The following is a 15,421-nucleotide window of genomic DNA, read 5'->3' as shown; positions in this document are numbered from 1 at the left end:
AGAAGGAGAGTAAACTACTTTGTAAATAACTCACGGTTGTAAACTACTCAGCTGGAAGGAAGAATATTCCTCCAAATTCTCTATGGATAAACCTGGGACAGATAACGAGGGCATTTTGAAAGACTAAGGGAAACTCTGAGACTATTAATGGCCTTGAAAGGCCTTTCAAGACAAACTAAAGCCACAAACTGTGCCCAGGGAGGGGGGTGATGGCACATGTTAGCCCCAGCCTGTGACTGGGCACCAGAGAAGCATATCCGATTCCATGAGACACCCTCGCGGAGCAGCTGGCCAGCACCGAAAAGGTGTTGCACCTCCCCAGAAGGTGTCCAAGCTCTGTATCCATTTCGCTTACCTCTTGCTCCCCACCCTCTCCTCTGAAGTCATACTTGAACACAAGGAAAACGATTGCAGGCCGGGTGCTGTGCTGAGTCGCTCAGTCGTTTCCGACTCTTTGTGACTCCGTGGACTGTAGCCTGCCAGGCTCCTCTGTCCATAGAGTTTCCCAGGCAAGAATACTGGAGTGGGTAGCCATGCCCTTCTCCAGGGGATCTTCCTGACCCAGGGATTGAACCCAGGTCCCCTGTATTGCAGGCAGATTCTTCTGCCTTCCATCTGCCTCCCTAATATTTAATAAATAGTATTTGCCATAGGCTGTGTCTTCCCTTAGACAGTGTCTTCTCTGCAGAGGCGTAAAGGAACATGCATTGAGCAGTGATGCCAATGGAAACTGTCACCTGCTGCCATTTTCATGCTCTCCCCCTCCTGCCTTGACCTCTGTCCTGAGGGCACAGGTCCCTGCCAGCTCCTCCACCGAAGCTCGAGGAGACAGCATGGTGGACCCGGCAGCAGACAAAAGTGACCAAGGCCAAGGGACCTGCAGTGTCCACCCTCGCAGGGATGAGGTCCTTGCTCACTGTTGACCCTCCTGTTGGCCCTTTTGGAGGGCTCTCCCTCCCACCTGCACCCCCGTCCCCAAGGGACAGGACCCTTTTGTCATCTGCATACAAAGCACCTGGACTGAGTCAAAAGAAAGCGAAGTGTTAGTCACTCAATCACGTCTGACCTTCAGGACTCCATGCACTGTAGCCGCCAGGCCCCTCTGTCCATGGGATTCTCCAGGCAAGAATACTAGAGTGGGTTGCCATTCCTTCTCCAGGGGAACTTCCCTACCCGGGGATCAAACCCAGGTCTCCTGCATTGCAGGCACATTCTTTACCATCTGAGCCATCAGGGAAACTGGCCTTTATTTAAGGTGTGCTAACTGGATTTCTCAACACCCTGGTCCTTCAGGAGTGGGGTCCATTCCCACCTAGACCTCAGGTCAGCCCAGAAATCAGCTCACTGGGCTTTCTTCTTCTCTCCAGCCTGCTAGGTTTCTTCAGCAAAGGGCTGCCTCCAGTCACCAGCTGGCTGCTGACCTCAGATTGGAGGTGAATGGGCCGGGTGGGCTGAACCACTCCCCTGGGGGCTCACCGCACTCAGGCAGCCCCCAGGCCCCCAGTGTAGGTTACAGAGAGGCTGACCGGTTTCCAGTGTTGACGTTTCAGTACAGAGCAAGAGCAGTCGAAGTGGGACGCCCATGACTTCCATGTCCGTGCTTGCCACGCTCAGAAGGGTCCCTGGCGGGTGGCGGCTCCTCCGTGGAGCCGGTGACCGATATGGGGGGTGAGACCTGGCCTGCTGTCATCTGCACCTCGTATGGCCACATTCTGCGCGTCTGTGACCTTTCCCGGGCCCCACCTGGTACTTCCCCTGAGGCTCCAAGGCCGAGCACTTCCGAAGGAAACTAGGGGACACATGAAACTCGCAGCCCGATAATAGGGACCCGGGAGTAGGGGTCTGCAGAGGACGCAACCGCAACCGTGCTGCACTTAAGGAGTTTCAGAACCGCGCTAGAACCAAGCCTGCTGGGAGGAAGCGAGAAGGGGGAGACCAGCGCGAAGGCGGCCGTGCGCCCGTTTGAGGAAGGGCAGGCTCTCACTGGGGACGAAACGGTTAAGCCTCCCGCAGCGCCCTAGGCGTCCGGTAGGGGTCGCGCGCCGGCGGGAGCGCGGGCGCTCGCGGGCGGGCCTCAGGCGGCCGGGGCCCCTGACGTCACCGCCCCACGGTCGCCATGGCGACGGCCTCATCAGCGCGCGCGTCAGAGCCGCCAGTCTCTTGGCAACCGCCCGATCTCCCGCTCTCCCTCCGCCTGGCGCTCGGCCGCGCGTCGCTCTGGCGTCAAAAGGACGTCAATGGGGATGTATCAATCCGGCGGCGGCGGCGTGGGCGGGGCTGCCGTGGGCGGGGCCGGCGGCGTGGGGGAGTGACGGGGCGGGCCCGGGAGCCCGGGGGCGGGGCCGGGGGCGGGGCGGACGGCGCGTGCGGCTGGAGAGCGCGGCTCCCGGCTCAGAGCTGACATGCGGCGCAGCCCGGGCGGCAGGCGGCGGAGCAGTTGGCGGCCGGGCAGAGCGAACGGCCGAACAGGCGGCGGGGGCCGCGGGGCGAGCGGTGTCCCAGCCTCGGCGCTCCGAGGGCGGCGGAGGTGAGGCGCGGCCCGGTGGGCCGGTGGCCGCCGCCGGGCTCGGGGCTGCGGGCTCGGCGGCCCCGCAGGTGCGCGCGCGGGGTTTTCGGGCCGGGGCGCCGCCGCCGGCTTCCCCTTTGTTGTGCGGCAGACAGCTGGGGGCCGTGGGAGCGAGGGTCCAGGGCTCAGGACGGAGACGGGCGCGGGCCGCGGTCCACGCGTCCCGCGGGGCTTGGGACCCGGAGCCTGAGCGGATCCGACTGCGGGCGGCGGGCGTATGAGCGGGGCGCACGGCTCCCGGATCGGGTCTCGCGGTGGAGCAAGTCGTCGGCGGGGGCGGTGGCCGCGGGTCCGCGCGCCCGGGGTCGGGTCTGCAGACGCCAAGCTGAGCGCGCCCCCCGCCCGTAGGTGCGGCCCGGAACCATGGTGATCATGTCCGAGTTGAGCGCGGCCCCCGCGGGCTCGGGCCAGGGCCAGCAGAAGCCTCTCCGGGTGGGCTTCTACGACATCGAGCGGACCCTCGGCAAGGGCAATTTCGCGGTGGTGAAGCTGGCCCGGCATCGAGTCACCAAAACGCAGGTGCGTGGTGGGGGCGGAACCCCGGGGTGGACCCTCCGCGGGTGGATACCCCCTTTCCCCGAAGTCGGGGAAGCTGGTGAAATCCCTCCTTGTGGGGTCCATCGTCCCAAGGTCGAAACGCTGACAGTTTTTATCAGTTCTGTATAGAAAGAAATGCGATATGTTATGATTATGCGTAAATTGTACAGATACTGGGGAGTAGCAAGAAGGATAATGACCAAATACCCAGGAGTGCAGCTGGAGCCTGTAAAACGAGTCTGCAGAGACTTAAGGCATTTATTGAACTTTGACTTTTTTGGTTACTTTTGTTATTTTCCTCCCTAAGTTTTTGTGACCTTTGGGGACATGAAGTGTTTTAGAATTTAACCTGCAAAAAACGAAGTGTGTAAATTAGCTCAACGCAGAGTTTTATTTCAACAAAATATCCTTTATTAATAATTTGTAGGTTGCAATAAAAATAATCGACAAAGCACGATTAGATTCAAGCAATTTGGAGAAAATCTATCGAGAGGTTCAGATCATGAAGCTTCTGAATCATCCTCACATTATAAAGCTCTATCAGGTAAGGATTCAAGTGTGCGTTCCACTGTTACTTCTGGCAAGTGTATCATTTTTTAATTTTCAACAACTTAAGTCTACAGTTTCTGAAGGTTGTCTCGCTGGGTGGGAGTCAGGGAGTTGATTGTAGAAGGTAAAAAGATTGATTTTTGTGAGCTGTGCACTAATTTTTTCTTGCTTTTGGATTATAATCCAGATTTGCTTCATTTAAGTTTTATTTGATACTGTTACTTGCTCCAGTTTTGGATGCGTTGGAGGTCAATTGTTAAATTTACTATGAAAACAAACAAAAAAAACACATGGATTTCTGTATTGCTGAGAGTCAACCATTTAGTGTGAAAGGACAAATTTGAGTCTAGACACTTCTACCTCGGCAGATTTTTAATAAACTTTAAAACTAGCTGCTCTTACCAGTTTTTGTAAACTTACCTATGCCAAGGCAGCAGTGAGCATTTGTCTCTTCTGTTTCAACCCTCCCATCAGAAATGGAGACATAAAACACTTGTGCCCAGGTGAGAGCAGGGAACTTGACATCTAATCCACATTGAGAACGCACCTCACCCTGTCCGCCTGTTGGTTTGCTTTGTGACTTTATTTTTGTTCTCCTGTTAAGACTAATAAATTGTACCTTTGGAAACTAGGTGCTGATTTTATTAGGACAGCAGAGCGATCTCTTCCTTAGCCAGCCACTTCTGTAGAATGAACTTAGATCCACTTCGGAAGGATGTGTTCTTTGCATTCACCCAGTTGTGTTGGGTATAAGTTCCTTTTGAGGAGTCTCATGAAACCCTGTGGATCCACGATGAATAGAGGACCATGTGTGTGTGGGGGGGTGTGCCCTTGGCAAGGCGAGGTGGAGAGAGGACTGTGATTGAAGTGACCCTGGGGAACGCTGCTGCCCTCGGTTACAATGAAGGATGAGGGAGTCACAAGGCTCGTGTTCCCCTAATGACAGTTTACTCGGCGTCGTTAAGCGCACAGCTCACGTCACGTGCACTCCGGTTCATGTTTTGTTTCTGTTGTCGTCGCGTCGTGAGGCCCAGATAAGATGTTTCCTCCACAGTGGCTGATGTCAGTGCCTGAGCAATGTGCCCACCCCGTTTCCGCAGGAGTGGGCTAAAGCCTGCCTGCCTTTGACTTTGCCGAGGGGGATGAGCCAGGGCCTTCCCTGTCTTCCTGTCCTCCGCTGACCCTGGGCAGGAGGAGCCCGGGTAGCCAGATGCCTGGCCCCTGGGATCCACGTTGAGGTCTTTTCTGGGGGTGAATTTGCTCCGCTCCAGGACCTGCTGTTGGAAGATGACGGGCTCAGTGGGCAGCAATGATTGTACAGCTCTCGTTGTGACACTAATGTCTAATTTGCATCCAGCTGGCCCGGGCCCCAGAACCTTGGAGAGACACTTCAACTCTTTCCTCGAGGTTTTTTTTTTTAAACTTCAAACGTGTTGACTCTTAAATCTTTCTGCCTCTCTTTTTTTAAACTGAGGAAGGGGATAAACTCAAAGTCCCTCCACCACACAGGTCCAAGGCAGTTACAATTGCAGCTAAACTGCATTGTGTCTGCTCTTCTCTTTAAGTTTATGGCTCAAAGTACCTTTTTAAAGGAATAATTACATTTTGAACCTCGAAGAGCTCTTTTTTAAATAAGGATAACTTCCTCTGAAATAGTCCCTGGTGGTCCAGTGGTTAACACTTTGCCTTCCAATGCAGGGGTTGTGGGTTTGATCCCTGTAAAGGGAGCTAAGATCCACATACTTCGAGGCCAAAAAACGGAAATATAAAACAGAAGCAATATTGTAACAAATTCAATAGTTTAAAAAATGAAATATTTTAAAATACATGAGTCTGTTTTACTCCTTTCAGTACCAAAGATTTGAATTTGACCTTGTTTCTTAGTTATGTTTTAAACTCTTAAAAACATCTTTTTTTCAACATGAAATAAAATTCTCGGATCAGTAAACAAACCTTTCAGGTGTATTTGACGTTGGCTGTTGCTATTGACACACACGCTGAGTGGTTTGCTGTACAGAGAATGGTCTTTCATAGCTTACCTGGCAAAGCCGGCCTCTCTCAGCCTAATGTATCAGGTCAGTCAGTAACGCAAGTAGGGAGGGGAACTTCTTATCTATTATTCAACTTGTGCTGGCCCTAGGCATGGATAATCTGTTGTCTGCTCAGCTTCTAGTAGAAAGGCCTCGCAGAACTCTTAGCATCTATTTTATTTCTGGGGCCTGCAGAGCCTTCACTTTGGGTGAGGAAAGTGAGTTAAAAATATGGCAGAGGCAAGTTGCAGTTCGAGCAGATGTTTTTGGAAGCAGATGCGTATTGAGGTGGACAGGTTAGTGAGGAGCTCACATCTGATTTTAAAAAACTTCCTGAGTAGGAAGTCCCTTTGTCTCTTTATTGCGGAAGTTTTTCTTTTCTTTCCCTATTTTTTGAAATAACAAATATACTTATTCTGGAGAAGTTAAAAATTTACAGGATTTCAAGCGGATTCTTGAAACATTGATATGTTCCTTTTTCACGTGATTAAACGTCAGGTCTTTGTTTTTTTAGGTTATGGAAACGAAGGATATGCTGTACATTGTCACTGAATTTGCAAAAAATGGAGAAATGTTTGGTAAGCCACGCTGATTTTTGATATCTATTGGAAAGAAATGGTAGTAACTTGTTCCCACTCGCCCCTCCAGTGGTGGGGTCTCCCCAGCATTCTTTCTCTGTGCCCCGAGCAACAACTGGACTTTTGGGTTTGGGGCTAGAGCTTCGTTTTGTCCCTCCTCAGATTACTTGACCTCCAATGGGCACCTGAGCGAGAGTGAAGCTCGGAAGAAGTTCTGGCAGATTCTGTCAGCCGTGGAGTACTGCCACAGCCACAACATCGTACATCGGGACCTAAAGACGGAGAACCTGCTGCTGGACGACAACATGGACATCAAGCTGGCGGGTGAGGGCCAGGAACGTGCCCAGTGGGAGGGGTGCCTGCGGGTGAGGGGCCGCGAGTGTGCTCCGTGTGAGGGGTGTACCTGCTTGCCAGGGGTCCGTGCTTTCTTGCACGAGCCTTTGAAACCTCGACCTTGCTGTTTCTGCCACAACTTCATCGCCTGTTTCTTTGCCTCTCAGATTTTGGGTTTGGGAACTTCTACAACCCAGGAGAACCTCTGTCCACGTGGTGTGGAAGCCCCCCATATGCAGCCCCGGAGGTCTTCGAGGGGAAGGAGTATGAAGGCCCCCAGCTGGACATCTGGGTAGGAGCCTGGGTGGTACATGGGACATGTGTGGGGCGGGGGGGCCTGGGGGGGATTCAGGTGCATGTGGTGGGGGACTTGGAGTGGGCATGGGTGTGTGGGGGGGTGGAGGGGGTCTGGAGGGGATGCAGGTGCGCAGGGTTGGGGGCTCGGAGGGGGCACGGGCGCACAGGGTGGAGGGCTCTGATGCCTGGGCACAGGTGCTGACCTGGTCCTCCTTCTGCAGAGCCTGGGCGTTGTGCTGTACGTCCTCGTGTGCGGGTCTCTGCCCTTCGACGGGCCCAACCTGCCGGCCCTGCGGCAGCGGGTGTTAGAAGGCCGGTTCCGCATCCCCTTCTTCATGTCCCGAGGTAGGTGAGGACCTGGCCTCCTCCAGGCGCATGGGGTTGGCAGCCTGCTGGCCATGCATTGGGTAACTTGGGATGAGAGTCTGAGGGGAGGAGGAGGAATTCATTTCCTGCAAGGCCTGCTTGGCCGTCTTCTGAGTCTGCTGTTGGGCCCGGCAGCCAGTCCCGTGTCGCTGTGGGGTGTTCATCAGGTGCCTATGAGGCTGCTTATGGGCCCTGCGTATGGGGCTGGCCTGCCCCTTTGCAGGCTGTTGGGAAGCCGGCTGGGACCCAGTGTCCCAAGTCTCACCCACCCCACACTGGGCTTCTCTCTTCCGCTCTGACCGCTGCCTAGTAACACACAGGACGGGGGTTCTAGGTGGTTCTCAGTCTAGTGGACTTGAGGACCACGTCCTCCAGGGGCCGATCCCTCAGCCGGTGGCCTTCCTTGCTGGCAGTCCTCTTGGCCTCTGTGTTCCCCGGGATGGTCACTGGTCTGCTTGCCATTTGCTGGGGAGCTGTGTGCCCTGCAGGAGCCCAGGCGGGAGGTGGGAACGCATGGGCGGGCGGCCCGTGCGCAGACTCAGCGCTCCGCTCCCACCTCCAGACTGTGAGACGCTGATCCGCCGCATGCTGGTGGTGGAGCCCGCCAAGCGCATCACCATCGCCCAGATCCGGCAGCACAGGTGGATGCAGGCTGAGCCGGCGCTGGTGCTGCCGGCCTGCCCAGGCTTCTCCCTGCTCGGCTACACCTCCAGCGTGGGCGACTACGACGAACAGGCCCTGGGCATCATGCAGATGCTGGGCGTCGACCGGAAGAAGACCGTGGAGGTGAGCCGCCTGGCTGCCTGCCTGCCTGCCTGCCTGCCGTGGTGGGGAAGAGGGCGCCTTCCCTGGGTGGCTGATCGGAGAAGCTGGCTCTTGCCAGCCAGGTTAGAATGGGAGCAGCATGGCTCATTTAAGGGCTGCTCGTCTGCTAGAAAGGGTACTCTCGTCCGCCCCAGAATAACCCCAGAGTGGTCTCGTCAGGGACCGTCCCTTCTGCCAGCCCCTCTCTGACCCCCACCCTCTTCTCTGCCCCAGTCACTGCAGAAGAGAAGCTACAACCACTTTGCCGCCATTTATTACCTCCTCGTGGAGCGGCTGAAGGAGTACCGGCTCGCCCAGCCAGCCCGCCCTGGCCCTGCCCGGCAGCAGAGGCCCCGGAGCACAGACCTCAGTGGTTTCGAGGTGAGGGGGCAGCGAGTGCCTTTGATTCCTCACCCACCACCTGTGTCTCTGCCTTGGACTGTGTCCCCAAGTTAGGAGTCCCCCTCTCAGACACCCCTAGGAGGGGTTGCAGACCGAGCCCCGAGGTCACGTCCCCTCACCCGTTAGGCACTGGATAGGGATCCTGTGTGAGCCGCTCGCTGGCAGACGGCATGATGGAGAGGGGGTGCCAGCCTCTCTGCTGGGGTTCAGACCCTGCCCATCAGCCCCCTGTTCCTTCACTGCCCCTGGTGCCACCTCCCGGCTGCTCCTCCTGGTCTCCCTGCTCAGCAAGGCATTGGAGAGAGGGTGCGTGTGTCCTGAGCCTGTCCGGTCACAGCTGAGGCTCGTTAACTCAGAAACCAGCCTGGTCTGTCAGGTGATGCCGTGTTGCCGGTGGTCATTCCCCGCCGCTGTGCCTCACGGCCTCTGTCTTCATCTGCCGGCCCACAGGTGCCTCAGGAAGGCCTCCCTGGAGACGCTCTCCGCTCCGCCCTGCTGTGCACGCAGCCCCAGACCTTGGGGCAGTCTGTCCTACAGGCCGAAATGGACTATGACCTCCACAGCTCCCTGCAGGTGTGTGAGCACCTCGTGGGGGGCGTCTGGGGTGGGCGTATCTGGTCCCCAGTGGTGGGGACTCTCCCGAGCCTGGCCTCACGGTCTGTGTATGTCCCTTGCAGCCCTTAATGTTCCCCGTGGACACCAGCTTTGGCGGGGTGTGCCGGCATCGCTCCATCTCCCCCAGCAGCCTTCTGGACACGGCCATCAGCGAGGAGGCCAGGCCAGGCCCAGGCCTGGACGAGGAGCAGGAGGTGCAGGAGCCCCTGCCCAGCAGCACAGGCCGGAGGCACACGCTGGCCGAGGTCTCCACGTGCTTCTCCCCAGGCGCCCCGCCATGTAAGTGTCCCTGGGGGCCACGCACACACCTGACAGGTGGGCTTAGGGGCGGGGCAGCCTCTTCTGATGACAGTGCTCCAGGTTTGCCATTCCTGAGCACCCGAGGCCTGATGGACCATACTTACACCCAACAGGGAGCTCTCGAGCATCAGGGCTAGAGGGGATTTAGCCGTCCTTGGGCTGGCAGGACAGCTCCTTGGCCCAGGCCCCTCTGTGTCCCGGGTGCAAGCTCCACTGTCGGCTGTGGAGCCCCCGGTGCTGGCTGTCAGGGCTCCCTGGACTCTGGTAGCCTCTGCCTGTCACGGACGTCCTGTCCACAGAGTTGAGGGTAAGGGTGGTGGGGGATACAGCTGTCTGCCCCATCAGAGGGCCGGGTTTGCAGGAGACGCTGCAGAGGATGCAGAGCCCCAGAGGCGTGAGTGCTTAGACTCATGGTGAAGTGTTGAGCACTGGGGGTGGGTCTGGCCTCAGGGTCCCCAGGGCCTCAGCTGCACCCGCTTCCCACAGGTATTGTCGTCTCACCCTCCGTGGCCAGTCCTTGTGAAGGCACCAGCTCAGACAGCTGCCTGACCTCTGCGGGCGATGGCCTAGCTGGGCTCAGTGGACACCTGGCTGCTCAGGGGCTTGTGGGTGCCTGCTCCCCACTCAGACTGGCCTCGCCACTGCTGGGCACCCAGTCTGCCACGCCTATGCTGCAGGCGCAGGGGGCCCTGCGAGGAGCTGCCCTGCTGCCCGTCAGCTTCCAGGAGGGCCGGAGGGCGTCAGACACCTCGCTCACTCAAGGTGACTTTCTCTTTCATGCCCACTTCCACCTTCTCCGGGAGACCCGAGTGTACCCACCGCCCCCGGGGGCAGGGCATCACTTTGTCCCTTGTGGCAGGTGGCTATCCTCTCTCCAGGCAGTTCTGGTAGAGCAGCAGTGCCCCTCCAGGCAGGCCAGAGCTGCTGCCTGGGTTCTAGATGCCCTGGCTTCTAGGACAAACTCATGGGGTCTCTAGAAGGTGGTCCTAAAAGCCCAAGAGGTGCTTAGACGCCAGGCAGCAGGTCCCGACCTGGAGGAGGGATGGTCAGGGAGCCTCTGCCATGAAGGCAGTCTACATCAGGCTCTCCCAATGCCCCCTCCAGGCTTGTGGGATGCTGAGGCCCCCTGTACTGCTCACTCCTGCCTTCCACAGGAGTGGAAGGATCCACTGTCTGCCCAGATGTGTGCTTCTTCAGTGCTGGAATTGCTGTCCCAAACCAAACCCTAAAAGGGGATGATGTCCCAACTGTAGGAGGGGGGCTGTCATGAAGTGATGGGGTGACTAGAGGGCCCCTTGACCCTGTAGGAAAGTGTTGACCCCCTCATCCCACCATGTCACACCACGCGGCCCCCCCACTGCCTGGAAGCCCCAGCGAGCTACAGGCCGTTGGTTCTGGGCTGGGGGACAGGTCTGGACACGTGTTGGTTTTGCCTCCCCCAGGGCTAAAAGCCTTCCGGCAGCAGCTGAGGAAGAACGCGAGGACCAAGGGGTTCCTGGGGCTGAACAAGATCAAGGGGCTGGCGCGCCAGGTGTGCCAGCCCTCGTCCTCCAGCCGGGCCTCCCGGGGCGGCCCGCATGCCTTCCAGCTGCCCGCGCAGAGCCCAGGCCTGCACGGCGGTGGAGCCGGCAGCTGGGAGGGCAGGGGCATGCTGGAGGACGTGCTGCAGCAGCAGAGGTAGGCCTGTGGGCACCGGCTGAGACCTGGGCAGGGCTCACAGACCTCGGGGCTCCTGAGTATCGTTAGCCCTGAGCTCCTTCCCTGTGGCTGGGGGCGGGGGCGGGGTGCATCAGCTGGTGCGGGAGGGAGGGGGCAGCGAGGAAGAATGTCATGTCTGGTTGGCATCTCTGAGCTGCTCTGAAAGCAGGAGGGGGAAGGAAATGTCAGGAATTGCTCAGGGATTAGTCACACACAGAATGGCGTGTTCTGAGCAGCCCCAGCCCGTGGTTCTGTGGGGTAGGCCTTCCAGCTCTGGCAGGTGGAAACCCGATCGTGTGGCAGTCTGGCCGGTGGTGGGGGGAGCTGCGAGCCACCAGCTGGCCAGCACTGACCTGCTCCCACTGTCCCTCCGTCCGGCCAGGTTGCTCCAGTTACAGCACCACACGACGGCCCCAGCCAGCTGCCAGCCAGCCCCCTTGGTCCTCGCCCCCTGCGACGGCGCCCTCCACATGTCAGGACTGCAGAAGGATCTGGGGCTGGGGCCCAGCCCTCTGCTGCCGCCCCACCTGCTCCAGGCTGGCGTCTCCCCGGTGGCCTCAGCCGCCCAGCTCCTGGATGCCCACCTGCGCATTAGTGGCTCCACAGCTCCCAGCCCCGCCGCAGCGGCCCCCCAGCCACGCTTTGCCATGCTGCCCGTGAGCCTGGAGCCCACAGGGCTGCCCCATGGGGACTGTGAGATGGAAGACCTGACCTCAGGCCCGCTGGGCACCTTCGTCCTGGTTCAGTGAGGGCCCCGGCTGGGACAGCTGACTTCTTGAAGCAATAATTTCAGAGTATGTGAAGATGGTTCCCGACGCAAAGCCAATAACTTTCCAGAAGCGAAACAAGCAATATGTTTGGTGTTTTGGATTTTTTAGTTTATTATTATTATCATTATTTTTTTTTTCCTTGCACTGAGCAACTGTAACTCCGAGTAGAGACTGGAAACTTTTTGAAGAAAAATAATAATCCAGGGGCCTGTTGTTGGGACCGGTGGATGGGATGGGGAGGAGGGCAGTGGGTGGAGCCAGCAGTGGTATGGGCAGGGTCACAGGGGGGTGGCCAGTTGGCCCCAGGAAACCATGGTGTGAGCTGTGTGTCTCCACTGTGTGTATGCGCATGTGTGCGTGTGGATTAGTGGTGTTTTTGTTTTTTTTTTTTTTTTTTCCACAATTCTCCACTTCCTGAAACACTTATGCTTCACTTGAAAACTGTGAACTTTCCGCTTTATGTATCGGTTTTTGAAAAGCTCTAACCTCCAGTCCAGGAGAAGACGATCTACGAGTTCTTGGAATTCTCTCCCCTGAAATCAGAACCCAGAGGATAGTTTTTCTTATCTTTCGAGAGCATGTTGTATAAACAGCTCGGGAGTTAGTTTTCCAGGATTCTTCGGAGGGGCTGCAGAGAGGAACCTGAGTGAGATGGAGTGAGGTGGGGGCTCCCCTTGGTCACTTGGGCGCCCTCAAAGGGAGTCAGCCAGGGAGGTTTCTTCCTCCTGCACCTCTTATTTCCGCTGCTAATTAAGTTTTTATGCATTTCATTATCAGGGTCCAAAAAGAACAACTGACTGGGGAGGGGAACGTGCAATATGGCGAGTCTGTGATGGGGGTGGCCGGTGTGGGGCTGCTGGTGGTGGGGGGACAGCCCACCCTGTCCGGGCCCCACGCTTGGTGGGCTTTCGTTTTAGGAAAGTGAAATGAGAGGTCAGGTCAGTGTTGTTCAAGCTTTGTTCCTTTTTTAAAGCAAATACTGTACATGTATATACATAGGAGGCAAACATACACTACTTATTTTTTATACTTTTTACTACATTTTTGTGTTCCTGGTTTGAACATCCCTCTCTGGTAACGTGACGACGCACCTGGCGCCAGGTCCAGGTGGAGGCGGGGCCAGCAGGCAGCAGACAGGTGCGTGCTCACCCGGCAGGGAAACTCAGGTGGTAGCCACTGGACTGAGCAGGACAGCCACAGCTCCCACCCCTGCGGCCGATCAGGGCCGTCCGTCGTCCCCCCCACGCCTCCCCCCAACCCAGGTGCCTTCAGCTCACGTCGGCTCTCGCCACCTGCAGCGTTAGGCACGGGTGATGCCGGCCCAGGTGGTGCCGACCCGGGCGATGCTGGCTCGGGAAGGGGGCCCCTGTAGAAGCCAAAGATTGCTGAGGCCCAGGAGCCGGCCCAGCCTGCGTGTTCCCGGCTCCCAGCCCTGTTGCTGCTGCTCCGGGGCTGCTTCAGGATCAGGACAAAGGACTCCGTGTGCCCAGCGGCTGCCAAGTCACCCAAGCCTCTCGTGACTCGCACCAGGAGAGTGCCGGAGGCCCTGGGGCTCCAGCTCAGCCCCCTCCAGAGGCACCATCAGCCCTCACGAGGCCATCCCCCACCCCCGACCCCTCGACGCATCTGTTCGAATGCCATTGATCAAAGGCCTCAGAACTGTGACAAGCACTTTACTCTCACTGCAGTTTTCTCTCGTCGCTGTCAGGCGTGTCTCGTGTTGTGTCCGGCGTGTGCGACGCGTGTGCTGTAGGATTCTCGGCAGCACTGTCCTGCGAACTGAGCACGGGGGCCTGTCCTAGGCCCCGTGCTGTGTGATGAAGATGTACATAGTTTGGGTTTGTTTTTTTTTTTTACCGTAACTGAATTATTTTATTTCTTATGTTCACGTGAGAAACATATGCCAAATGATTAGTGGATGTATGTTTTTTAATTTAATATTTAAATAAAACATTTGGGGAAAAAACCTTGACTTCTTCCCCCGGTTCTTTGTGGCCTCCCTCCTTCTAAGCCGCTCCCTCCAGGTTCGATGAGTCTCAGATCTTAGAGGACAGGGCGAGGTGCCAGCTCCCATGCCTCGCTGAGCCTCAGACCCAGGTTCTCAGCTGCTAGAGCAGAAGGTGCTTGGTGGTCCGGGCTGGGGGGTGGGCCTACTGGTTCTCAGACCCCTTGAGCCCAGGTGGTAGCGCTGCTAATCAGCTGGAGGTCTTAACTGCCAGGTCTGGTTTCAGCCTGTTCTCTTCTCCCAGGGTACCATTCATACTTCCCTCTTCAGCCTTAATGTTCTCTGGATCCACCTGTAAATCAAGGCTTCGGAAGAATCTCACAGCCAAACTATTTCCCAGTTTTTAAAGTTGGTGTCACCACTTTCTAGCAGTAAGGCAGATATGGCTGCTAGACAAAGGGTACTCTTCACTTTGATGCCTGGCAACTCTATTTTTGGTAAAAAAGAAATTCTTGAACCTTTTCACACCCATTAGGATGATCATTTTGAAAAAAAAAAATACTATTTGCAAGGATGCAGAAATTGGATCCCTTCTGCATTGCTTGTGGGGACGTGCAATAGTGCAGCTGCTGTGGAAAACTACTGAAGTTCTTCAAATAAACAACGCCCATGTCATCCAGCAATCCCACTGCCGGGCATAGACCCAAAAGAACTGGATGTAGGGTCTCAGCTATCTCTACACCCGTGTTCATGGCAGCATATTCACAAGAACCAAAATGTCCAAGCAACTCAGTGTCCATCGGTGGGTGGGTGGATTAACAGAATGTGGTCCATCCACACAATGGAATCTCTGTGTGTGTGTGCGTGCGCACACTTGTGCTCAGTCATGTCTGACTGTGATCCCATGGACCGTAGCCCTCCAGGCTCCTCTGTTCATGAAATTTTCCAGGCAAGAATACTGGAATGGGTTGCCATTTCCTACTCCAAGGGATCTTCCCTACCCAGGGATTGAACCCGCAAGTCTTGTGTCTCCTGCATTGGCAGGTGGATTCTTTACCACTGCGCCACTTGAGAAGACTGGGATTCCCAGGTGGCTCCATGGTAAAGAATCCACCTGCCAAGCAGGAGATGTGGGTTTGATCCCTGGGTCGGGAAGATCCCCTGGAGAAGGAAATAACAACACACTCTAAATATTCTTGCCTGGAACATTTCCGTGGACAGAGAAGATTGGGGGCTATAGTCTGAGGGGTCGCAAAAGAGTTGGACATAACTGAGAGACTAAACAGCAGCAATGGAATATTGTTCAGCCTTAAAAAGGAAGGAGATTCTGCTATCTGCTATGACACAGATGAACCTTGAGCACATGATGCTCAGTGACAGAGCCAGGTGTAAAAGAACAAACACTGTGTAATCTCTTTACCAGAGGTCCCAGGAGGAGTCAGACCCATAGAGAAGGGAAGTAGGACGGCAGCGGCCAGGGGCTGGGCATGGAGAGGGAGTGAGTGTTTCACGGGGACAGTTTCAGTTTGGAGGTGCTGGAAATTCCGGAGATGGATGGTGGGGATTGTTGCACAATAATGTGAATGTACCGAATGCCACTGAAATATACACTTAAGTAGTTAACATTGTAG

At 56.3% G+C, this 15,421-nt stretch overlaps 1 protein-coding gene across 1 annotated transcript; it reads left to right on the top strand.

The window, feature by feature from the left end:
• The first annotated feature begins 2,373 nt into the window (after nucleotides 1-2,373).
• On the top strand, nucleotides 2,374-13,817 carry SIK1 (salt inducible kinase 1). The gene is made up of 14 exons (XM_027547127.1): nucleotides 2,374-2,527; nucleotides 2,915-3,085; nucleotides 3,531-3,647; nucleotides 6,197-6,260; nucleotides 6,423-6,584; nucleotides 6,761-6,885; nucleotides 7,112-7,235; nucleotides 7,819-8,042; nucleotides 8,295-8,441; nucleotides 8,913-9,035; nucleotides 9,140-9,356; nucleotides 9,864-10,139; nucleotides 10,820-11,054; nucleotides 11,458-13,817. The coding sequence occupies exons 2-14, from the start codon at nucleotides 2,930-2,932 to the stop codon at nucleotides 11,822-11,824; spliced, it is 2,337 nt and encodes a 778-aa protein (XP_027402928.1). The 5' UTR covers nucleotides 2,374-2,527; nucleotides 2,915-2,929; the 3' UTR covers nucleotides 11,825-13,817.
• Nucleotides 13,818-15,421: the final 1,604 nt, after the last annotated feature.

This window comes from Bos indicus x Bos taurus, chromosome 1 (genome assembly GCF_003369695.1).
Source record: "Bos indicus x Bos taurus breed Angus x Brahman F1 hybrid chromosome 1, Bos_hybrid_MaternalHap_v2.0, whole genome shotgun sequence".
NCBI lineage: Eukaryota > Metazoa > Chordata > Mammalia > Artiodactyla > Bovidae > Bos > Bos indicus x Bos taurus.
Note: the sequence above shows the minus strand (reverse complement) of the source record. Positions and strands in the feature narration are given on the sequence as shown.

Bases quoted from the DNA above. Each gene is read 5' to 3' on its own strand.
- SIK1 (XM_027547127.1), top strand. From the start codon at position 2,930: ATGGTGATCATGTCCGAGTTGAGCGCGGCCCCCGCGGGCTCGGGCCAG. The intron at 3,086-3,530 runs GTGCGTGGTGGG...AATAATTTGTAG, and splicing joins ATCGAGTCACCAAAACGCAG to GTTGCAATAAAAATAATCGA. The intron at 6,886-7,111 runs GTAGGAGCCTGG...CTCCTTCTGCAG, and splicing joins GCCCCCAGCTGGACATCTGG to AGCCTGGGCGTTGTGCTGTA.